At 31.2% G+C, this 26,758-nt stretch overlaps 3 protein-coding genes and 2 pseudogenes across 3 annotated transcripts; all 5 read left to right on the top strand.

Annotated features, from left to right (window-relative positions):
• The first annotated feature begins 7,337 nt into the window (after positions 1 to 7,337).
• On the top strand, positions 7,338 to 7,839 carry LOC116127243 (60S ribosomal protein L28-1-like). Its single transcript, XM_031412883.1, has one exon. It carries the CDS (start codon positions 7,339 to 7,341, stop codon positions 7,837 to 7,839), a length of 501 nt encoding a protein of 166 aa, XP_031268743.1. The 5' UTR covers position 7,338.
• Positions 7,840 to 7,996: 157 nt separating this feature from the next.
• Positions 7,997 to 11,086, top strand: LOC116127401 (4-hydroxy-tetrahydrodipicolinate synthase, chloroplastic-like). The gene is made up of 3 exons (XM_031413047.1): positions 7,997 to 8,182; positions 8,333 to 8,416; positions 9,894 to 11,086. Exons 1-3 carry the CDS (start codon positions 8,121 to 8,123, stop codon positions 10,819 to 10,821), a joined length of 1,074 nt encoding a protein of 357 aa, XP_031268907.1. The 5' UTR covers positions 7,997 to 8,120; the 3' UTR covers positions 10,822 to 11,086.
• Positions 11,087 to 12,260: 1,174 nt separating this feature from the next.
• LOC116127277 (cell division cycle 20.2, cofactor of APC complex-like) lies at positions 12,261 to 15,442 on the top strand. The gene is made up of 5 exons (XM_031412935.1): positions 12,261 to 12,616; positions 13,265 to 13,540; positions 13,963 to 14,232; positions 14,363 to 14,944; positions 15,064 to 15,442. Exons 1-5 carry the CDS (start codon positions 12,524 to 12,526, stop codon positions 15,199 to 15,201), a joined length of 1,359 nt encoding a protein of 452 aa, XP_031268795.1. The 5' UTR covers positions 12,261 to 12,523; the 3' UTR covers positions 15,202 to 15,442.
• A 5,413-nt stretch (positions 15,443 to 20,855) lies between these two features.
• On the top strand, positions 20,856 to 21,609 carry LOC116127242 (annotated as a pseudogene).
• Positions 21,610 to 22,116: 507 nt separating this feature from the next.
• On the top strand, positions 22,117 to 24,590 carry LOC116127241 (annotated as a pseudogene).
• The last annotated feature ends 2,168 nt before the right edge of the window (positions 24,591 to 26,758 follow it).

Below are 26,758 nucleotides of genomic sequence, written 5' to 3'. Positions count from 1 at the left end.
CAAAATATTTATTACGTTTGCTACTGTTTCATATCCTCTTATCCAAAAAGTTATTAATGTTTTTTCAATCAATATGTTTACTTGTTATTAGACATTTATTCATTTTCCCAAAGCACCTTTTGTATTCTCAAAAAACAAATAAATACTTTTAAATTTTAAATAAATAATTTACATAATATTAAAGTGATACAAATACAAATTCAGAGAAGTCATTGACCAGATGTTAAGATAAAATTAATAATTATACATCTATAATTATTAATATCAATTGTACACAGATGTTATTAAATCACTCATGCAAGTTGAGAAGACTATCTAAATATTATATGGTCTAATAGTACAATCGATATTATTTTTGTAGACATGTCTTTGATATTCAATGTCATATTTTCATGCATATACATTTTTACTGCCTTTTCCAATTTTTTTTTTTCTTATCCTTTCTATTAAACTCATGCCAGTTAGATCTTATTCTTCTTAAACAACCATGTTTATTTATACAACATCTTTATTCATATTCCATCTGTTTCTTTTGTATTACTAATTAAACAAAATAAATCAAAATATATTTTGATGTGAATCAACAAAATTTTAATTAACAAACTAACATACTCAATAAAACATAAGCAATTAAACAAGACCAATGCCGAACCGTATAAATATTTTATATTAATTGATATATTATCACATCATCACAACATCTGACTTGAATATTTAAAAAAATATTTATTACCGTTTCCTTTAAAATTGTGCCAATAAGATATCATTATTATTAGGTTACCATATTTATTTATTGTTGATCGATGCATTGTACTATTATGTGATATTTTTGATGTGACATTACTATTAAAAATCAGGATATTAGAATTTAGTTTTAATTATAGGTTAATGTACTTACTTTTTGATTGATGTGATTGATATTTTGATGATATCTCGTATTGTGATATTAAATGTCGTTCTTAATATACAGCTTTTGTTAAAGTGTTGATCAAATAAATGATACTGTTTATGTAGATATTTATACGATATTAATGGAATTCATCAAAAAAAAAAAAAAGACATTTATTTTGATGAAACATGATCCGTTTCCCACTGGTTTAAAAAAATTCGTACTAATCAAATGTCTCAAATGATTAATATACCTATATAGAAATTAACATGAATGCAGACCGTTTACATATAAATAAATATAAGTAATACTTAACATTAAATGATTAATACAACCATCATTAATTTACAAAACTATTAAAAACCAGATTCAGATAACAACGCCGACTCTTATTAATAATTAACAGAACATTATCTAAGTAGTTGAAATACAAAAAAAAAAAAAAAAATTTGTTCGCCACCCACACGTGAACTATATAAACCACAGATACCATATCGACAACATAATTTACATATACTTGCACCCAAAAAATAGCACCAAGACATCATGATTCCTTACAAAAGAACAAAAAAACAACCCACATGTCTGTTACAATTACCATAAGAAATTCTACAACGAATCATTGTAAAAGCAATCGACAAAGATGACACTGCTTTACAGGCAACACAATTAACGTAAGTTTTACTAAAACCATCGTATTTCATTAATCTATTGATTTCGTTATTTTCTTAGTCATATTGAAAATGATATTATACAAAATGGTTAAACGTACAACTAATAACAATAAGATAGTAGTTTATTCCGCAGCAGTTTTATAACAATAATGGTTAACCATACAACTGACTATGCCGAACCATGTGCATCTTTAGTTGTTAATAGTTTTCTAATACACAAAAAACAAAATGCATTTTAGGATCCATATTTAACTAAGTCATATTTGACACACTTATTTATTCTTAATTGCTTAATCATAAGGTAATAGTATTGTGATTTCCAACTATGGATTTTTTTTTTTACTATTACAAATCTTGTGCTTCGAAACCATTACTTACCATACAATTTATAGATGCAAATCTCTGAACAAACAAGCAAACATAAAACAAATATTACAAAGAATGGACAGTTCAAAACAACAACACAAATTGCCAACAATAACAACAACGAGACTTTCAATTTTGAAGACACTTGTAGAAGTAGAAAATAAACAAGCTTTGCTACTGCTAGGAACACATTTGTTCTTCATTGAATATGATACATATATGGGATTAAAACTACTGATTGCAATTTGCCAAAAATATAACATGCAAGCAGTATATCACATTGTCGTTGCTCTACTTACTATACATGACAATAGAGGTATACAAATTCTAATGAAATTAGTAAAACTTCCTAATCATTTCTACAAACTGAAATATTGCAGGGAAGAATTCAAGTCCCTGACTCCAACTGCAACAATTCTCATTAAAAGACGAATATTTGGGACTTGCAACAAGGAGAATGAAAATCCTATGCACTGAGATAGATTAACGTCCCCAGAAAGCATCACATGTCATAGATGTAACGTGGATTACCAAATAGTCTGTATGAAATTTAATTTTTAGTAAGTTTCTTATGTAATTTCTTGCACATGTACAAATTTAAATGCTTTTTGGTTTAATCTGAAAATAGAAGTTAAAACTCACTAAATTATCTACGATTGATCCAAATATTTAATAACTTATAAAGAAAAATTGATCAAAAAATTATAATGATCAGTAAAACGTAAACAATATTTAATAAAAATATTAAACACCAATGATTATGACAATTTCAAATAATTAAACATGTTCAACAAACAACAATCTAAATACTGTTCCTATAACATATAAAAATAAATTTCCATTCCATTATTCATTAGATTAAATTCTATGCCGAACCATAACATATTTTGGAAACCCGCTTGCCGAACCATTGTCAACTATTTATTACACTTTCCTTTAATGCACCACAAACAGTTTTGCTACCGTTTTGTATCTCATCGCGTAATAAGTTGTCAACACTTTTTCAATCAAAGTGTCTATCTGTAACTAAATGTCTGTTAATTTTCCCAGAGCAACTTTTATATTGTGTGATACAGTACCCCATAAATTGTTCAAACATTCTCGCATAAAAGATGAGTTCAAATTTATTCCCTCTGTTTAATTCCTATTTATAGTTACATAAAACAAGTCAAGATATTTTCTAATGTGAAGTAACAAAATTTTAATTACAAGACTAGAATACTGGATAAAACATAAACAATATTTAATATTTTAATAGATATTTAATAGCAATATTAGACAAAATTGTTTATAAAAATGTTAAAAAAAATGAACATATTCAACAAACATCAATTGAAATATATTATAATCTTAATTAAAAAAAATTAGAAATAATCGTTTCTTTACAGATTTAAAAAAAAAAAAAAAAAAAAAACTTGTGTAGCATTATTGATCAAATATGATCGAAGCCGAACTATATGCATGTTTCATAACCATATTGCTGAACCACAATTAAAAAATTAAAAAATATATTATGACATCATCATATCATCTTTGACTTTGATACTTGAAAAAATATTTATTGTCCTTTCTTTAAAAATGTATCAATAAGATTTTATTATTAGTAAATCACAGTGTTTAGTTATCATAATAACTCAACATCTTGCCGAACCATCATTAACTGCCTAACTAATATGTTGCACACTTAACAAAATATTTATTATGGTTTTTTTTTTAATATTGTACAGATAGTCTACTAACCCGTTTCATATTACCTTATCCAAATAATTATTAACACTTTTTCGATCGACACGTTTATTTATTACCAGTTTTATGTTCGTATTCCACCTCTTCGTATCCTATTCTCCTATAAATATTGCTCTGACATCAATCACTCATTTAACTTTCTTCAGATACTATACACTTTAATTTTTCATTTCTTCTCCACAACTTAATTCGAAAATGGCTGATAAAACATCACAACCAAAAGAATTTGCAACGAATACTAGCAACGGCCTCAACAACAATAATTCTCCACCGAGGCAACCAAAAGGTATGAATGGTCCACATCTTTTGTATCCTAAATTACAAAATGTCAAACAAAACGATGATACATATTTGCGGGAATATAAAAACCATTAATTTTTTTTTTTTTTGATATGTCGAGAGTTTATCTCATAATTATATTTACACATTCATGTTACTGTTTCCATATATTTATAAAATTTGATTGTATATTGTTTTTGTAATTGGTTTAGACATTTTTCAAGGAATGTTGGAATTGAGGGAGATTTTCAAAAAGGTTGAAATCAATCTGGATGATCTACATACTACTAGAGACAAATTCAGAGAAGTCATTGACTAGATGTTAGAAATCATGGAATCTGCCATGGATATTATTTATAACATAAACAAAAGAGAGTATGCATATGCACTAGAGGAACTGAACAACTAGAAGAAAAATAGAAAATAAACTCTACATCGTCCAAACCCACTTCACAGTATGAAAAAGCGATGTACTTATTTCTTTTATAATAAAAGAATTATTCTCTATATTCAATTTTATCTTGATTTTGGTGTTACTCATTAATTGATTGAAAATTGTTCACCATCATAACACGTTAGTTTTGATTTAATTTTTCCATCTTCACACATTGGATGAGTATTAATAATAATTATATAAATACATTACATAGGCATTCCAAAAATCTAACCATTTAAAATAAAAACGTATAAAGATGGAAGTTAGTATGTTTTCAAACCTTGGCTGGAGAGAATCCTATACTGTGAAAAAAAAATTTACCAATAAATGTCAAACCTGTAAATGAACTCAATATAAATTTTAAGTTTAAATAATTGATCTTCATAATATTAATTGATATTAATAATTATAAAGGTACAATTATTAATTTTATCTTAACACAACTCATTATATATATAGACGTTATATTTATTCTAAAACTTGTATAATTTAACAATTATTATCTCTTAATCTAATTACTTTATTCTGTTAGAATAAATTTGTTTACAACCTATTTAAAAAATATTAAATAAACATACCAGTGCAACGCGCAAGCCCCATGTCTAGTTGAACATAAAATAGGATTACTTCGAGGGAACTCAAAACCTCCTTTAAAAGAGACATTAATATTTTCTTTGATAATTCCCCCATTTTCTTTATTCCAATTGTCACTATTTATAATAAATACAATTGGTAAAAAATAAACATAAAATAAAATAAATCTAATCAACTAAGATAAAAATTATCCATATCCTAATCTAATTTATTTAAATTATTGAGATAAACTGAATATTAATTAACACATAAATCCATAAGAAAACTCCTAAAAAATATAAAAAAATACAATTTAATTAACATTTACCCATTATCGAAATGGGTATGTAACAATTTATTTTACATATCTAATGTAATAATACTCTTAAGGGGGCGTTTGGTTGGCGGTAATGTCAGATTATTGGGGTAATATCATCTTATATTACTTGATTACCACGTTTGGTTATCAAGTAATATAAGATTCCGGTAATCTTCAAATACCAATAGTAGTTACTATTGGTAATATTGGAGGTAATCTGATTACCTCCATTTTCTTAGGTATTATGAGATTATCAAGGTTATCTTTTTTTGTTACAATTTTATCCCTTATTAATGAAAATTTTGGACAATAATGCCCTCATTTTAAAATAAATTTACATTAATATCCTATTTCAATTTTACCCTTATTTAACTAAAATTTTGGACAATAATGTCCTTATATTTAAAACAATTTACAGACCACCACTGCCACTCAGCCACCACCACCACTGCCACCCAGCCACCACCGCTGACAGCGGCCAACCACCACGGACCGCCGTTGAAAACTCGCCGGAGTCCCTAAAAAAGAACGAGTTTCGGTGGGAGGCTTCGCTATGGCTGTTTTCGGCCATATCAGGCCAGATCTGGCCATTTTTTTTTGGCCGAAATATATTTAGCCGGAAATGGCCAGAATAGTTCTGGCCATTTCCAGCCAGATCTGGCCTGATATGGCCGTTTTTTACCACCAATATGGCCGGAAACGGCCACAACGAAGCCTCTTGGTCACGGTGAGTTGCTAATGGGGACTTTCAGAGACTTCCGGCGGTGGTCTGCGGTGGCGGCAGGAGGTGGGGTTGATTTTGTAATAAATTAAAGTTTTATATAAGCAGGGGTGTTTTAACTAAATCTGAAATATTGGGGGTTAAAAGAAATTATTCAAAAATTAATAATAAAAATAATATTATATTAATATTTGTAAAGGGGACAATTTAGTAATTTAAATAAAATACCCACCAATTTATTCTCCATAACCAACCATATTAATATAACATACCCACCAACTAACCAAACACATTTTCTTAAAGATTCCCAGTAATCTTCCAAGGTAATCTATCCTTCCAGTAATCTAACATTCCCAATAATCTAACATTCCTGAACCAAACGCCCCCTTATAGGTGTACACTTTATGAATAAATCAAATTAGATATGGTTAACATAAAATATTTTTGAAGTTACATATTTGTTTTTATTTTTATTTTTTATGATCATCAATTTGTTAATAAATTATCTAATATACTTATTTGCTTGGATTTAGTTTTATCGATGCAAAAAATAAATCAATTATATATTTGTTAAAAATGTAATTATAACAATTTAAAGGATAAATTAAATCGATTCTAACAACACCAATTTAAATTGATTTGTTGTGATTAAGCATATTAAGTGTATTAAATATTTAAATTTATACAATACACAAAGTTGAAAAACTATTACTTTACAAATTATAATGAAAGTTTAACAATAAACAATAACTACATCCATGAAAATTAGATATTTAAATGAATTTGAGTTGTTTTGGGTAAACTTAAGAATAAGATGAAGGGAAATAATTTTAGCTAGCATTAATTCTCTCTCTCTCTCTCTCTCTTTATATACTATATTATATAGTATATATATATATATATATATATATATATTATATATTATATATATATTATATATAATATATATATAATATAATATTATTCTTTTTTTAAGTAACCGGAGGTGTCCGAAAGATTACGTACACCTCAATTAGTTTTAAATATGAAGTTAATAGACAGGTAATATGAAGGTAAAAGGATATCGTATTTTACATTTAGTTAAAAATATTTTTAGAATTTTATTTATTGAAAGTAATTTTACAAGAAAGACCAAATCTAAAAGATTCATCAATTTGAAGTCAAACAAAGATGATATAAAGCTATTCAATTATAATAAAGAAAAGATATTTTATACAATGGGAGTTATCACATCAAAATTGTGACAAAAAATTTATAAGATTATGTTATAATTGTAGTGTGGTCTTTTAGTTATCACTGCCTTTCCCAACTGCCACTCGTAACAGAGGGACCTGTATGATTTGGAAGATCGCGAAGAAGAACAACTGTTTCTTGGTGAAACAGTTCGGCAATGGCACCGCCGGCGTTCGGTTCAGCAAGGAACCCAATGACCCTTACGATCTCAACTCCTACAAGCACTCAGGGTTGGCAAACCGCAAAACCGTGTCTATTCAGCCAGGTGGCAAAGATCTATCGGTGGTGCTAGCTACCACTAAGACCAAGAAGCAGAACAAGCCTGCTCGCTTGCTTCACAAATCCGTCATGAGGAAGGAGTTCCCTAGGATGGCCAAGAAGGCTGTTGTCAATCAGGTTGCTGATAACTACTACAGGCCCGATTTGAAGAAGGCAGCCCTTGCAAGGCTTAGCGCCGTTAACAGAAGCCTCAAGGTTGCTAAATCTAGTGTCAAAAAGAGAAACAGACCGGCTGTGAAGATCAGCGGTATGATTTTACGCACAGTGGGGGTGGGAGTGGGCTACGTTCTTGAGTTGGGCGGGGAACTTGTAGTTTTTCTATGAAAAAATCTCTCTTTTTCGAGAATAAAAGGGTTAAAATGGGTATTTTAACGCGCGCCGGGGGTCGGGAGTTATTTCCAAAACGAGATGGGGTTTACTATAATTAGGATATACCCGGGCGGTTTAGAGAAATTTTCCCATTTATTTATGCAAATTTTCCAAAGAATTATTGAAAGTATTTCTGTCGACACACTCACTCTTCTTCTCATTCTGAGTCCGGCGGCGCCGCCCCTCTCTTCGCTCTATCCATCTGAAGTTCCGGTGGGATTTTCTGCGGAAACAAAATGGGTCACTTGAATGTATGTAACTTGAACACTAAGAGCTATGGGCCTGCCACTATCTCCCGGTACACTACTTTCAATCTCATCACTTTTTACTTTCATGTTTAAGCGCTTTTTTTTTTTTTTTTAATTTAAAATTTAAAATTTTTACAAGAAATATTCAGTTTTGTTGTTAAGTGTTATTGATATTTCATTTCTCTAATGTTATGATCCAGTAAAAATTGGAAATGGAGCCCCCCACAAGCTGCCATAATCCCTGATCACCATCTTCCAATGCGAAGTTTTGAGGTCAAAAACAGGTAATTTGTTGATGTTTATGGATGAATATTGCAGAAATGTTGAATTTTACTCAATATGTTGTATGTGATGGTCACAATGTGGCTTTTGGTTCTGCCCTTTTATTTTTATACTTTTTAGGATTGTTGATAAGATGTAGAAATAAAGATTAAAGAGTGAACCAGTTCTCCACAGGGACGTCCGAAAACAATCTTGTTGTGGGGAAGTTTAATGTGGCACTTGGTTTTATCCGATTTATTTTGAGTTTGAAATTCGGAGTTGAAGTGTTTGTTGAAATGCAAAACTTGTTTCTTAACTCTAATTGAAGTTTTTTTACCTTTTCTATGCGTTGTGCGGAGGTTTGCAAGTAAAGAAAACATGGTTAATCATCTTGGTCTTTATACAAAACATTTAGTGACTTATTTCTCCGCTTTGCCCTTTTTGGTAAGTCTGTGGGTTACGACATTATCTTACAACTATTTGGTTAAAGGTTTTTGCATGCTCTTGGTAGAGGCTATATTCTTGTGGAGGTATGTTATGGCAGTGTTCTTTCTTGTTTGGAAATGAGAAAATAACTGGATTTTTTTAACATAAAGGCAACTTACAGATTAGTTTTTGTGGGAGTTTGGTTTTTGACTTCTCTTTGGGTGTCATTGTCAGTAGAATAACTGGGTATTTTTTCTCTGTTCATGCACCTAATTGTAGGGGGCTTTTGAGTTAAATCTGTTATATGTTGGAATATATTCTGTTGTTTGAGAGTTGGTTTGATATAAGCAGCTTGTTTTTGTCTCTAGCTTTGAACAATCTTGTTTGATTTTATATAGGACATTTTTTGCCTTTTTGGTTAGGTCTTATATTTCTAGGCACTTGTTCACATTTCATAAGTTTTTCTCTGTTAATATAAATAGTGTCCTATATATTGTGGACAATTTGTTCACTACATTGTAAATCCTTCTTCAATCAATATAAGTTTTTGGGAGTTTCTTACCGAAAAAAAGAAAAAAAGAAAAAAATTCCCTATTCAAAAGTAAAGAAAAGAAAAAGGTTGCATTTATCTATATTTCGCATCCAGAATCACTGAAGTTTTGATTGCAAAAATTTTTATTTTGGAGGGAAAAAGTGTGAATAGACTCATTTTGCCTAGAGTACTAGAATTTTAAGTTATTTTAGCCAAAAAAAAGTTTGAACATGTTTTAACAGATTCTCATTTCGGTGCCAGTAACTGGGGTATCAGATGATTTATGTGTCTGGATGATGTAAAAGTTGACACCAGGATTCTATATCATTTGAACAAGGAGAAACAATTTGTCAGGAATTGTATTTTGATTGAATAAAAATTAATATTGGATTAAGTTGAATTCTTTTGGTCTCCTTGCACAAAGAATTGGTGAAACTAGAGATGTGATTATTGAAACTAAGGCTTACTGGAAATGTGCTTGTTTGTTTTGAAAGGATATTTGCTAATGGGTTTTTTCTTTCATACTCTTACACTGATTGTAGGACATCAACAGAGGATATAAAGTCACTTAGATTGATAACAGCTATTAAAACGCCATATCTACCTGATGGGAGATTTGATCTTGAAGCTTATGATGACCTGGTTAATAAGCAGATAGCAAATGGTGCTGAAGGTTTGATTGTTGGTGGCACAACTGGTGAAGGACAACTGATGAGCTGGGATGAACATATAATGCTTATTGGCCACACAGTTAATTGTTTTGGTGGATCAATTAAAGTAATTGGAAATACTGGAAGCAACTCCACCAGGGAAGCAATTCATGCCACTGAACAGGGTTTTGCTGTTGGTATGCATGCCGCCCTTCACATCAATCCTTACTATGGTAAAACTTCTTTGGAGGGCATGGTTTCTCACTTTGATTGCGTGTTATCCATGGGGCCGACTATTATATACAATGTGCCATCACGAACTGGCCAAGATATTTCCCCGCGTGTGATTCAAACTCTGGCTCAGAGTCCTAACCTGGCTGGTGTTAAAGAATGTGTCGGTAATGATCGGGTTGAGCACTATACAGATAACAGGATTACCGTGTGGAGTGGTAATGATGACCAGTGCCATGATGCTAGATGGGACCATGGGGCTACTGGGGTGGTATCTGTTACCAGCAATCTTGTTCCTGGGCTGATGCAAGAGCTTATGTTTGGAGGAAAAAACCCTTCACTCAATTCTAAGCTCATGCCCCTGGTTGAGTGGCTCTTTCAGGAGCCAAACCCTATTGCCTTAAACACAGCTCTGGCTCAACTCGGAGTTGTGAGGCCAGTTTTCAGATTGCCATATGTACCTCTTCCTCTGCAGAAAAGGGCAGACTTTGTGAATTTGGTAAAGAAAATTGGGAGGGAGAATTTTGTTGGAGAGAAGGATGTTCAGGTTCTCGATGATGATGACTTTATTTTGATTGGTCGATATTAGTTATATTAGTTTTCCCGGTCCAGCGTTTTGCCTAGGTGGTTTCTGTTAGAAATAAAGTTTCATGATATTTTGGCAATTTAACTAGTGTATTAAATAGTTTCTACTGGGAATTTCAGCATGTGTGGGGTGAATCTCTTATGCTTTCTTGCTTGCTGCGGCTGCCTATAGATATTAGTTACAGAATACGATATTACGAGTGTTGGTGTTGTTGATTTTCTTTAGTAACTTATTTGTAGTGATGTTTACTTGTATGTTATACCTCTTATCTTTTATGGTCCTTGATTTTTAGGGTTAAGGGTTATCAAGTAGTTTGAACATTTAGATTAAGGGTGAATTGGCTGACTGGCTTCTGTGTTGCATTTTTAAAGCTTGTTAAAGTTCCCATTTCATTGATAAAAACAATGTCTCTGATCAAACCATACAAAATAAATTTGTAGACATCACTAATTTATACAAAAAACTTTTTCGGTCGGCAAAAGGCTGCCGTATTTGCCGATGATCTATTCATCGGTGTCAGCAACCGCCGGCAACCTATTGTACTTTCAATATTTTTATGATTTTATTAATTTAGTTTTAATTTTAATTTTTTTTTTTTAAATTTAGAATTTAAGCTAATTTCATTAAATCAGTTCTGGGTTTAGGCCCAAATTGAATCAGCCAATCGTTCATATGATTGGGTTGAGCCCTTACACATTCAGCTCTTATTTTCTTTAGTAATTCATTAATTCTCTTCTTATATAACATTTTCATTAAACCTAAACACCAAGTTATTTCAATTTCTATATTGAGATAAATCAACACAAACAAATTTTATAAATTCTAACATAAAATTAACCAACCCTTGGGTGACTGAGTGGTTCGATAAAGACTTTTGGGTGTAACTCAAAAGGTTTTGAGTTCGAATCTCTCCTCAGTTGCTAATAAGAGTTGTCATTGAAGTTCTTACTTAGTCGATAGTTCTAGGGTCTTGAGAGATTAGTTGAGGTACGCGTAAGTTGACCCGAAAACCGTGGGTCATTTAAAAAAAATAAAATTGAACCAATTGTACATATATCAATATTCAAATATTAAAAAGTTTGTTTGTAAAATTAAATAAATTTCAAGTGTTTTTATTTTTTTATTTTTGAAATTCATTCCTAGAAATGTGTTAGATTTTTTTTATATTTAAAAGATATACAAAATATAAAATGATAATTAAATTAATTTTTTAAAAATTATTTAGAATAACATTTTAATAAAAAAAAAGACGTTTATTTTTTCTCCAAACAAACATTTGAATTAGGAAGGTAAAATCTAATGAAAAAATCAAAATACTAAAATGCCCCGCGGCAGAATGAAACGGAAGTCTCACTAGGGGCAATTCCGTCAAATACAGATTCCAACGGTTAATTATCTTTAAATGGTAGGCATGGTTTATTTCTTGGCAACAAATAAATAAATAGAGTTCGGTCTCTTTGTTTCATGAAATTTCTTCTCAATTTAACGCTTCGCTCTCTGAGACTCGATTCTAAAATCAAGAAACATCAAGAACAAGCACCTTCTCGAATCTGAATTTCTCGTTCTTGTGCTCTGTTTTATTTGTTTATATTTCTTTTCTAATTTGTTCCTGCTTTGTTTAATCTGAATTTCTGTGTTTTTGCAGGCTTGGTTTCTTGTTTCCGTTTGATTTTTTTTTTTTTTTTCTATATATCTCTGTAAATTTATGGATGCAGGGCCAATGAATTCGTTTAATAAGATCCACTCAAGAAACCCGCTTCAAGAACGGTTTCATCAGAGAAAAAGCTCCCGGGATAATGTAAGAAAATTTTAGGGATTTTGATTATTTTCATACTTTAATTTCATTATAATGCTTTTTGTTTTGAATTTTCATGAATTCTGATTTTTTGGTTTTAATTTTTTGTGGGTATCTTATTTTCTTTGAATTTAGAGTTTAATATTCAATATTAGTGTCATGTAGCTTCGTGTCTACCATATGTTCTATTAATTGTTCGAAAGGGAAAAGATTACTATGATTATTCTATTTTTTGAACTGTTTTTTCTGTTCAAATGTTAAATTGATATCGAATTCTTAATTCTGTATTTCTTTTTTCAGAATATTCATTAAAAAACTCTTTAATGCATTTCAATCAAAAACGTTTTTTTCTTTGTTATTTAAAACAAGAGATAGAGGCTATTTTCTTATTTGATTTTAAACTAATTTTTAATTTTGTAAGCAAAGATATATATATATTTTATAATATTCTAAATCAGACAGCATATACATATTCCAAATAAGCAAAAACCATGGACGATGCTCGTGTTTTTTGGATTTGTAGTACACACACATGACACTCAGCTCAAGATTCATACTGATAAATTTTTGTTAGCTGAATTTTGTTGGCAATCAAGTAGGAAAAAGAGATTGTTTTGAGTTTCTGATTCAACTTTTGCTTGTTATTGACAGTTGGATAGATTCATACCTAATAGAGCGGCTATGGACTTCGACTATGCTGACTACATGCTGACAGATGGAAGAAAGGGCAAAGAAAATCCAGCTGTGCCATGCTCTCCATCAAGAGAGGCTTACCGGAGGCAATTGGCAGAGGCGTTGAACATGAACAGGACACGAATATTGGCGTTCAAAAGCAAGGCACCTACAGTGGCTGATCCGTTTTCAAAGTATTTTTCTTCTCCTGTTTATCAGTCCAAACCTGTCAAGCCCAGACGGTACATTCCTCAGGTATGTGTTTATCCTACTTTTACATCAGTTTTTTGTTCTTTGAAGAATTATGATGACAATTTGATGATCAAGAATATTTGGACCTAATATTAGGAAACATATGAAATTTGAACTGTAATTGTAGTGATGGTGGGCTAGGCAAGACATGGATTGATAGAAGTGGTTGTGAACATATGATTTTGAATGCAATTTTAGTCATTTAGGAACGTTATATGATCTGTATTATTGAAAATCCATGAGTTTTACTGATTGATGGTAAATTTGGGCAAGATGACATATAAGGGATGGTACAAGTGTCTATAGATTTATGAATTAATCAACGTTGGTTGGATTTGGTTGCTAATCATTTTTGTTATTTCTGGTCTTATGCTTTAACTCTATGCGAAATTATTGTTTTTAATATTTTGTACTTGCTTATACAGTCTTCTGTGAGGACATTGGATGCCCCTGAGATTGTAGATGATTTCTACCTGAATTTGCTAGACTGGGGTAGTAGCAATGTGCTGGCCATTGCTCTGAGCAACACAGTGTATCTCTGGGATGCTTCAAATAGTTCAACTTCAGAACTTGTTACCATTGATGATGAAAATGGGCCAGTTACAAGCATTAGTTGGGCTCCTGATGGGCAGCACATAGCCATCGGCTTGAATAATTCACAGGTCCAGATATGGGATTCTGCTTCCAATAGACTGGTTTGTGATTTGTTCTATTTGCTTTTGATTGTTCTTGAACTAGTATATTTTGGTTTTGAATATGCTGATGACTTCTTTTAATCTGTTTCATTGGTTTTCTTTGTATTTCTTTTTTCTTTCTTTTTTGCAGTTAAGAACATTCAGAGGTGGTCATAGATTACGAGTTAATTCACTGGCTTGGAACAATTACATACTTTCTACTGGAGGAATGGATGGTAAAATAATCAACAATGATGTGAGGGTCAGAGAACATGTCATTGATACCTATAGGGGACATCAGCAAGAGGTTTGTGGACTCAAATGGTCGCCTTCAGGCCGGCAGTTAGCAAGTGGGGGAAACGATAATCTCCTTTTCATATGGGACAGTTCCATGACCTTTGCAAATTCACGAAACCGGTGGCTTCACAGACTAGAAGACCATACGGCTGCAGTAAAAGCCCTAGCTTGGTGTCCCTTCCAGGGGAACTTATTAGCCTCTGGTGGAGGTGGGAGTGATCGATGCATTAAGTTCTGGAACACCCACACAGGTTCTTGCTTGAATTCAGTGGATACTGGCTCTCAGGTTTGTGCTCTTCTTTGGAGCAGACATGAGCGTGAATTGCTTAGCTCTCATGGATTTACAGAAAATCAGCTCACCCTTTGGAAATACCCATCAATGGTGAAGATGGCAGATCTCACTGGCCATGCCTCTAGGGTTCTTTTCATGGCTCAGGTACACTAATATCACATTGATTGAACATTACCTTCTAGATAGATCATTTTTGAGGAATGTTGGTTTGTCATTTATGTTCTAACTATTCCATCTATTGCATGATTGTTTTCTTTTTCCAGAGCCCTGATGGATACACAGTGGCATCTGCAGCCGGAGATGAGACTCTGAGATTCTGGAAAGTCTTTGGAGCCCCTGAAGAGGCTAAACCTGCGCCTAAAACAAACCATGAGCCATTCTCTCATTTAAGCCTCCGTTGAAGATCAAGACAAAAGTGGTCTAAGAATGTACCATGAATAATTTATTATGTTTATACATTTTCTGGTATAATATATATAGTCATAGTTTAGAGTATTCTTTGGACTTAGACAAGTACATAATTTTTTTTTTTTTCGTGCAGTATTATTAAATGGTTTATTTTATTTAATGAAGTTTCAATTAGAGATCAATTAATAGTGGAGGATCTTGTAGACATAGAAAGCAATGTTTGAACTAATTGAAATATAATATTATGCATGTAAATATATTTTTATAGAGTCCTACTCAAGTCCAGGTCATCATATGAAAATCATATTCGCATCTTATACTTTAATTTATTTTCTTTTTGTATTCATCATGTGTTTTATGTAAATTAAATATATAGCTTTAAATAAAAAGAAAATGGTCTCACTGTGACAACAATTTGATTGCCGGTAGCGGCAAGAAAATATAATTATAAGAGGCAGGCAAATACAATATTGTGCACTTCAGAAAATATAATTATATAGTTTCTATGTGGCACTTCAGAAATAAGCTAAGCCTCAAATACAATATTGAAGATATTTTTGTAGAGGAGGCCTTTGAATTGTATTGTGAGGGAAAGGTTGCATGTATTATGGACCCTATTGCGATCATGTTTTAAGCTACTGGAAAGCATGCTGGGAATGGCCCAATAGGGTTTTGTTTTTAAAGTATGAAGACATGATGAAGGATACTGTATTTTACGTGAAGAAATTGACTGAGTTTACGGGCAAGGTGCAATGGAGAAAATTGTGGAGCTTTGTAATTGTAGTTTATCTATATTTGCTAGCTTCTAATTATAATCAAATCTTTATTGTCATCCACATATATATACTATGTGAGAGTGAGACCCTTTTTTTTTTTTTTTTTTTTTTTAATATTATTTTAAAGCTACATATTTTTTGAAGAACTTAAATAATATTTTATAGTCATTGCATGGAATGTGCACTAGGATTCTCTAACAACAGAAGAATAAGAAAGTTATTGTTCATTTATGAATTCATTTCTTGTTTTTCTTTTTTGATTCCTCTCATAAAATGTGCAGAACAAGAGCTGACTCTTATTAATAATTAACAGAACATTATCTAAGTAGTTGAAATAAAAAAAAAAAAATTGTTTGCCACCCACACCTGAACTATATAAACCCAGATACTATATCGAAACATAATTTCCATATACCTGCACCCAAAAAATAGCACCAAGACATCATGATTCCTTACAAAGAACAAAAAAATAACCCACATGTCTGTTACAATTACCATAAGAAATTCTACAACCAATCATTGTAAAAGCAATCGACAAAGATGACCCTGCTTTACAGGCAATGCAGTTAACGTAGTTTTACTAAAACATCGTATTTCATTAATCTATTGATTTCATTATTTTTAGTCATATAGAAAATGATATTATACAAAAATGGTTAAACGTACAACTAATAACAATAAGATAGTGGTTTATTCCGCAACAGTTTTAACAATAATGGTTACCATATACTGACTATGCCGACCATGTGCATCTTTAGTTGTTAATAGTTTTCTAATGCACAAAAACAAAATGCATTTTAGGATCCATTTAACTGAGTCATATTTACACACTTACTTATTCTTAATTGCTTAGTCATAAGGTAATGGTATTGTGATTTTCAACTATGGATTTTTTTTTTTTTACTATTACAAATCTTGTGCTTCGAAACCATTACTTACCATACATTTACAGATGCAACTCTGAACAAACAAGCAAACATAAACAATATACAAAGAATGGACATTTCGAAACAAACACACAACTGCCAACAATCACCCAGTGAGACTTTCAATTTTGAAGACACTTGCAGAAGTAGAAATAAACAAGTTTTGCTACTACTAGGAAAACTGTGTTCTTCATTGAATATGATACATATATGGGATTAAAACTACTGATTGCAGTTTGCCAAAACTAAACATGCAAGCATATATCACAATGTCGTTGCTCTGCTTACTATACATGACAACAAAGGTATACAAATTCTAATGAAATTAGTAAAACTTCCTAATCTTTTCTACAAACTGAAATATTGCAGGGAGAATTCAAGTCCCTGACTCCAACTGCAATAATTCTCATTAAAACAAATATTTGGGACTTGCAACAGGAGAATGAAAATCGTATGCACTGGGATGATTAACGTCCCCAAAAACATCACGTGTCATAGATGTAACGTGGATTACCAAATAGTCTGTATGAAATTTAATTTTAGTAAGTTTCTTGTAATTTCTTGCACATGTACAAATTTAAATGCTTTTTGGTTAATCTGAAAATAAATTAAAACTCACTAATTATCTACGATTGATCCAAATATTTATAACTTATAAAGAAAAATTGATCAAAAAATTATAATGATCAATAAAACGTAAACAATATTAAATAAAAATATTAAACACCAATGATTATGACATTTCAAATAATTAAACATGTTCCAAACAACATCTAAATATTGTTCCTATGACATATAAAATAATTTTCCATTCCATTATTCATTAGATTAAATTCTACCCGAACCACAACAATTTTGGAAACTCGCTTGCTGAACCAATGTTAACTATTTATTACACTTTCTTTTAATGTGCCACAACCAGTGTTGCTACCATTTTGTATCTTATCGCGTAATAAGTTGTCAACACTTTTTCAATCAATGTGTCTATCTGTAACTAAATGTCTGTTAATTTTCCCAAAGCAACTTTTATATTGTGTGATACAGTACCCTAGAAATTGTTCAAACATTCTCGCTAAGAATGAGTTCAATTTATTCCCTCTGTTTGTTTCCTTTTCTATTTACATAAAACAGTCAAGATATTTCTAATGTGAAGTAACAAAATTTTAATTACAGAACTATATACTGGATAAAACATAAACAATATTTAATTTTTAATAGATATTTAATAACAATATTAACAAAATTGTTTATAAAATGTTAAAAAAAGAACATATTCAACAAACATCAATCAAAATATATTATAATCTTAATTTAAAAAAATTAGAAATACCCATTTCTTTACAGATTAAAAAAAAAAAAACTTTTGTAGCATTATTGATCAAATAAGATCGAAGCCGAACTAATGCATGTTTCATTACCATATTGCCGAACCACAATTAAAAAATTAATAACTATATTATGACATCATCATATCATCTTTGACTTTGATACTTGACAAAAATTTATTGTCCTTTCTTTAAAAAGTGTATCGATAAGATTTATTATTAGTAAATCACAATGTTTATTTATGATATAACTCAACACTTGCCGAACCATCATTACTGCCTAACTACTATGTTGCACACTTAACAAAATATTTATTACGGTTTTTTTTTTAATATTGTACAGATATCTACTAACGTTTCATTCATATTCCTTATCCAAATAATTATTAACACTTTTTCGATCGACACGTTTATTTATTACCAGTTGTCTGTTCGTATTCCACCTTTTCGTATCCTATTCTCCTATAAATATTGTTCGATCATCAATCAATCATTTACTTTCTTCAGAAATATACACTTTAATTGTTCATTTCTTCTCCCACCTTAATTCAAAAATGGTTGACAAAACATCACAACCAAAGAATTTGCAACAAATACTAGCAACGACCTCAACGACAATAATTCTCCACCGAGGCAACCAAAAGGTATGAATGTTCCACATCTTTTGTATCCTAATTACAAAATGTCAAACAAACGATGATACATATTTGCGGGAATGTAAAAAATTAAAATTTTTTTTTGATATGTCAAGAGTTTATCTCATAATTATATTTACACATTCATGAATTGTTTCCATATATTTATAAAATTTGATTGTATTTGTTTTTGTAATTGGTTTAGACATTTTTCAGGGAACGTTGGAATTGAGGGAGATTTTCAAAAAGGTTGAAATTAATCTGGATGATCTACATACTGCTAGAGATAAATTCAGAGAAGTCATTGACCAGATGTTAGAAATTATGAAATCTGCCATGGATTATTTATAACATAAACAAAAGAGTATGCATATGCACTAGAGGACTGAACAACTTAAGAAAATAAAATAAACTCTACATGTCTAAACCCACTTCACAATATGAAAAAGCGTGTACTTATTTCTTTTATAATAAAAGAATTATTCTCTATATTCAATTTTATCTTGATTTTGGTGTTACTCATTATTTGATGAAAATTGTTCACCATCATAACATGTTAGTTTTGATTTAATCTTCCATCTTCACACATTGGATGAGTATTATAATAATTATATAAATACATTACATAGGCATTCCAAAAATCTAACCATTTAAAATAAAAACTTATAAAGATGGAAGTTAGTCTGTTTTCAAACCTGGGCTGGAGAGGATCCTATACTGTGAAAAAAAATTTACCAATCAATGTCAAACTTGTAAATGACTCAATATAAATTTTAAGTTTAAATAATTGATCTTAAATATTAATTGATATTAAATTATAAAGCTACAATTATTAATTTTATCTTAACACAACTCATTATATATATGAGTTATATTATTCTAAAACTGGTATGATTTAAAAATTATCATCTCTAATCATTACTTTATTATATTAGAATAAATTTGTTTACAACTTATTTAAAAATATTAAATAATATACCAGCGCAACACGCAAGCCCCATGTCTAGTTGAACATAAATAGGATTACTTCGAGGGAACTCGAGACCTCCGTTAAAAGAGACATTAATATTTTCTTTGATAATTCCCTCATTTTCTTTATTCCAATTGTCACTATTTATAATAAATACAATTGGTAAAAAATACATAAAATAAAATAAATCTAATCAACTAAGATAAAACTTATCCATATCCTAATCTAATTATTTAAATTATTGAGATAAACCCAATATTAATTAACTATAAATCCATAAGAAAACTCCTAAAAAATATAAAAAATACAATTTAATTAACATTTACCCATTATCGAAATGGGTATGTAACAATTTATTTTACATATCTAATGTAATAATACTCTTATGTGTACACTTTATGAATAAATCATTAGATATGGTTAACATAAAATATTTTTGAAGTTACTTTTTTTTTTTTTTTTTATGATCATCAATTTGTTAATAAATTATCTAATATACTTATTTGCTTGGATTTAGTTTTATCGATGCAAAATAAATCAATATATATTTGTAAAAAATGTAATTATAACAATTTAAAGGATAAATTAAATCGATTCTAACAACACCAATTTAAATTGATTTGTTGTGATTAAGCATATTAAGTGTATTAAATATTTAAATTTATACAATCACAAAGTTGAAAAACTATTACTTTACAAATTATAATGAAGTTTACCAATAAACAATAACTACTCCATGAAAATTAGATATTTAATGATTTGAGTTTGTTTTTGGGTAAACTTAAGAATAAGATGAAGGAATAATTTTAGCTAGCATTAATTCTCTCTCCTCTCTCTCTCTCTCTCTCTCTCCTCTCTCTCTCCCTCTTCTCCTCTCCTCTTCTCTCTCTCCTCTCTCTCTCCTCTCTCTATATAATATATATATATAATATATATTTATTTATGTAATCGAAGATACCTGAACTATTTACGTATATCTCAATTAAATCCTAAATATGAAGTTAATAGCCAGTAAATGAAGGTAAAAATGGCATCAATTTTACATTTAGTTAAAAATAATTTTATAATTTATTTATTGAAAGTAATTCTTACAAGAAAGACCAAATCTAAAAAAATCATCAATTTGATAGTCAACAAAGAAGATAAGCTATTCAATTAAATAAAGAAAAGATTTATTTCATAATCTTGAGTTGCCACTAAAATTGTGATAAAAAGTTGATAAGATTAAATTATAATTGTATGTTGCTTTTTAGTTATATTGCCTTTCCAACGCCACTCGTAACAGAGGGACCTTTATGATTTGGAAGATCGCGAAGAAGAACAACTGTTTCTTGGTGAAACAGTTCGGCAGTGGCACCGCCGCGTTCGGTTCAGCAAGGAACCCAATGACCCTTACAATCTCAACTCCTACAGCACTCAGGGTTGGCAAACCGCAAAACCGTGTCTATTCAGCCAGGCGGCAAGATCTCTCGGTGGGGCTAGCTACCACTAAGACCAAAAGCAGAACAGCCTGCTCGCTTGCTTCACAAATCCGTCATGAGAAGGAGTTCCCTATGGCCAAGAAGGCTGTTGTCAATCAGGTTGCTGATAACTACTACAGGCCCGATTTGAAGAAGGCAGCCCTTGCAAGGCTAGCGCCGTTACAGAAGCCTCAGGTTGCTAAATCTAGTGTCAAAAAGAGAAACAGACGCTGTGAAGATCGCGGTATGATTTTACGCACAGTGGGGGTGGGAGTGGGCCACGTTCTTGAGTTGGGCGGGAGCTTGTAGTTTTTATATGAAAAACTCTCTCTTTTTCGAGAATAAAAGGGTTAAAATGGGTATTTTAACGCGCGCGCGGGGGTCGGGAGTTATTTCCAAAACGAGATGGGGTTTACTAGAATTAGGATATACCCGGGCGGTTTAGAGAAATTTTCCCATTTATTTTGCAAATTTCCAAAGATTTTGAAAGTTTTTCTGTCGACCCACTCACTCTTCTTCTCATTCTGAGTCCGGCGGCGCCGCCCCTCTCTTCGCTCTATCCATCTGAAGTTCCGGTGGGATTTTCTGCGGAAACAAAATGGTCACTTGAATGTATGTAACTTGAACACTAAGAGCTATGGGCCTGCCACTTTCTCCCGGTACTCTACTTTCAATCTCATCACTTTTTACTTTCATGTTTAAGCGCTTTTTTTTTTTTTTATTTAAAATTTAAAAATTTTACAAGAAATATTCAGTTTTGTTGTTAAGTGTTATTGATATTTCATTTCTCTAATGTTATGATCCTAAAAATTGGAAATGGAGCCCCCACACGCTGCCATAATCCCTAATCACCATCTTCCAATGCGAGTTTGAGGTCAAAAACAGGTAATTTGTTGATGTTATTGATGAATAATGCAGAAATGTTGAATTTTACTCATATGTTTTATGTGATGGTCACAATGTGGCTTTTGGTTCTGCCCTTTTATTTTTATACTTTTTAGGTTGTTGATAAGATGTAGAAATAAAGATTAAAGAGTGAACCAGTTCCCCAGGGACGTCCGTAAACGATCTTGTTGTGGGGAAGTTTAATGTGCACTTGGTTTTTTCCGATTTATTTTGAGTATGAAATTCGGAGTTGAAGTGTTTCTTGAAATGCAAAACTTGTTTCTTAACTCTAATTGAAGTTTTTTACTTTTACTATGCGTTGTGCGGAGGTTTGCAAGTAAAGAAACATGTTTATCACTTGGTCTTTATACAAAACATTGAGTGACTTATTTCTCGGCTTTGCCCTTTTTGGTAAGTCTGTGGGTTACGACATTATCTTACAACTATTTGGTTAAAGGTTTTTGCATGCTCTTGGTAGAGGCTATATTCTTGTGGAGGTATGTTATGGCAGTGTCCTTTCTTGTTTGGAAATGAGAAATAACTGGATTTTTTTAACATAAAGGCAACTTAGAAATTCGTTTTTGTGGGAGTTTGGTTTTTGACTTCTCTTTGGGTGTCATTGTCAGTAGAATAACGGGTATTTTTTTCTGTTCATGCACCTATTGTGGGGGGCTTTTGAGTTAAATCTGTTATATGTTGGAATATATTCTGTTGTTTGAGGGGTTGGTTTGATATAAGCAGCTTGTTTTTGTCTCTAGCTTTGAACAGTCTGTTTGATTTTATATAGATTTTTTGCCTTTTTGGTTAGGTCTATATTTCTAGGCACTTGTTCACATTTCATAAGTTTTTCTCTGTTAATATAAATAGTTCCTATATATGTGTGACAATTTGTTCACTACATTGTAAATCCTTCTTCAATCAATATAAGTTTTTGGGAGTTTTCGTACAAAAAAAGAAAAAAAGAAAAAAATTCCCTATTCAAAGTAAGGAAAAGAAAAAGGTTGCATTAATCTATATTTTGCATCCAGAATCACTGAAGTTTGATTGCAAAAAATTTTATTTTAGAGGGAAAAGTGTGAATAGACACATTTTGCCAGAGTATTAGAATTTTAAGTTATTTTAGCAAAAAAAAAAAAAATTTGAATATTGAACATGTTTTAACAGATTCTCATTTCGTGCCAGTAACTGGGGTATCAGATGATTTATGTGTCTGGATGATGTAAAAGTTGACACCAGGATTCATATCATTTGAACAAGGAGAAACAATTTGTCAGAATTGTATTTTGATTGAATAAAAAATATATTGATTAAGTTGAATTCTTTTGGTCTCCTGCACAAAGAATTGTGAAACTAGAGATGTGATTATTGAAACTAAGGCTTACTGGAAATGTGCTTGTTGTTTGGAAAGGATATTTGCTAATGGGTTTTTTCTTTCATACTCTTACACTGATTGTAGGACATCAACAGAGGATATAAAGTCACTTAGATTGATAACAGCTATTAAAACGCCATATCTACCTGATGGGAGATTTGATCTGAAGCTTAGATGACCTGGTTAATAAGCAGATACAAATGGTGCTAAGGTTTGATTGTTGGTGGCACAACCGTGAAGGACAACTGATGAGCTGGGATGAACATATAATGCTTATTGGCCACACAGTTAATTGTTTTGGGGATCATTTAAAGTAATTGGAAACACTGGAAGCAACTCCACCAGGGAAGCAATTCATGCCACTGAACAGGGTTTTGCTGTTGGTATGCATGCCGCCCTTCACATCAATCCTTACTATGGTAAAACTTCTTTGGAGGGCATGGTTTCTCACTTTGATTGCGTGTTATCCATGGGGCCGACTATTATATCAATGTGCCATCACGAACTGGCCAGATATTTCCCCGCGTGTGATTCAAACTCTGGCTCAGAGTCCTAACCGGCTGGTGTTAAAGAATGGTCGGTAATGATCGGGTTGAGCACTATACAGATAACAGGATTACCGTGTGGAGTGGTAATGATGACCAGTGCCATGATGCAGATGGGACCATGGGGCTACTGGGGTGGTATCTGTTACCAGCAATCTTGTTCCTGGGCTGATGCAAGAGCTCATGTTTGGGAGGAAAAAAACCCTTCACTCAATTCTAAGCTCATGCCCCTGGTTGATGGCTCTTTCAGGAGCCAAACCCCATTGCCTTAAACACAGCTCTGGCTCAACTCGGAGTTGTAGGCCAGTTTTCAGATTGCCATATGTACCTCTTCCTCTGCAGAAAAGGGCAGACTTTGTGAATTTGGTAAAGAAAATCGGAGGGAGAATTTTGTTGGGAGAGAAGGATGTTCAGGTTCTCGATGATGATGACTTTATTTTGATTGGTCGATATTAGTTATATTAGTTTTCCCGGTCCAGCGTTTTGCCTAGGTGTTTCTGTTAAAATAAAGTTTCATGATATTTTGGCAATTTAACTAGTGTATTAAATAGTTTCTACTGGATTTCAGCATGTGTGGGGTGAATCTCTTATGCTTTCTTGCTTGCTGCGGCTGCCTATAGATATTGTTACAAATACGATATTACGAGTGTTGGTGTTGTTGATTCTTTAGTAACTTATTGTAGTGTGTTTACTTGTATGTTAACCTCTACTTTTATGGTCCTTGATTTTTGGGTTAAGGGTTATCAAGTAGTTTGAACATTTAATTAAGGGTGAATTGGCTGACTGGCTTCTGTGTTGCATTTTTTAAAGCTTGTTAAAGTTCCCATTTCATTGATAAAAACATGTCTCTGATCAAACCATACAAAATAAATTTGTAGACATCACTAATTTATACAAAAAACTTTTTTCGGTCGGCAAAAGGCTGCCGTATTTGCCGATGATCTATTCATCGGTGTCAGCAACCGCCGCAACCTATTGTACTTTCATATTTTTATGATTTTATTAATTTAGTTTTAATTTTAATTTTTTTTTTTAAATTTAGAATTTAAGCTAATTTCATTAAATCAGTTCTGGGTTTAGGCCCAAATGAATCGCCAATCGTTCATATGTTGGGTTGAGCCCTTACCACATTCAGCTCTTATTTTCTTTGTAATTCATTAATTCTCTTCTATATAACATTTTCATTAAACCTAAACACCAAGTTATTCAATTTCTATATTGAATAAATCACACACAACTTTTATAATTCTAACATAAAATTAACCAACCCTTGGGTGACTGAGTGGTTCGATAAAACTTTTGGGTGTAACTCAAAAGTTTTGAGTTCGACTCTCCTCAGTTGCTAAAAAGTTGTCATTGAAGTTTACTTAGTCGATAGTTCTAGGGTCTTGAGAATTAGTTGATTACGCGTAAGTTGACCCGAAAACCGTGGGTCATTTAAAAAAAATAAATTGAACCAATTGTACAATATCAATATTCAAATAAAAAAGTTTTTTTGTAAAATTAAATAAATTTCAAGTGTTTTTATTTTTTTATTTTTGAAATTCATTCCTAAAATGTGTTAGATTTTTTTTATATTTAAAAGATATACAAAATATAAAATGATAATAAATTAATTTTTAAAAATTATTTAGAATAACATTTTAATAAAAAAAAGACGTTTATTTTTCTCCAACAAACATTTAATTAGGAAGGTAAATCTAATGAAAAAATCAAATATAAAATGCCCCGCGGCAGAATGAAACGAAGTCTCACTAGGGGCAATTCCGTCAATACAATTCCAACGGTTAATTATCTTTATGGTGGCATGGTTTATTTCTTGGCAACAAATAAATAAATAGAGTTCGGTCTCTTTGTTTCATGAATTTTCTTCTCAATTTAACGCTTCGCTCTCTAGACTCGATTCTAAAATCAAGAAACATCAAGAACAAGCACCTTCTCGAATCTGAATTTCTCGTTCTCTGCTCTGTTTTATTTTTTTTATATTTCTTTTCTAATTTGTTCCTGCTTTGTTTAATCTGAATTTCTGTGTTTTTGCAGGCTTGGTTTCTTGTTTCCGTTTGCTTTTTTTTTTTTTTTTTTTTCTATATATCTCTGTAATTTATGGATGCAGGGCCAATGAATTCGTTTAATAAGTCCACTCAGAAACCCGCTTCAAGAACGGTTTCATCAGAGAAAAAGCTCCCGGGATAATGTAAGAAAATTTTAGGGATTTTGATTATTTTCAAAAGTTAATTTCATTATAATGCTTTTTTGTTTTGAATTTTCATGAATTCTGATTTTGGGTTTTAATTTTTTGTGGGTATCTTATTTCCTGAATTTAGAGTTTAATACCAATATTAGTGTCATGTAGCTTCGTGTCTACCTATGTTCTTTAATTGTTCGAAAGGGAAAAGTTACTATGATTATTTCATTTTTGAACTGTTTTTTCTTTTTTAAATGTTAAATTTTGATATCGAATTCTTATTCTGTATTTCTTTTTCAGAATATTCATTAAACAACTCTTTAATGCATTCACATCAAAAACGTTTTTTTCTTTGTTATTTAAAACAAGAATAGAGGCTATTTTCTTATTTGATTTTAAACTAATTTTTAATTTTGTAAGCAAAGATATATATATAATATATATATATTATATAAATATATTATAATATTC

Source organism: Pistacia vera, unplaced genomic scaffold (assembly GCF_008641045.1).
Source record: "Pistacia vera cultivar Batoury unplaced genomic scaffold, PisVer_v2 Contig190, whole genome shotgun sequence".
NCBI lineage: Eukaryota > Viridiplantae > Streptophyta > Magnoliopsida > Sapindales > Anacardiaceae > Pistacia > Pistacia vera.
The sequence above is the reverse complement of the archived record's forward strand: the minus strand, read 5'-3'. Positions and strand labels throughout refer to the sequence as shown.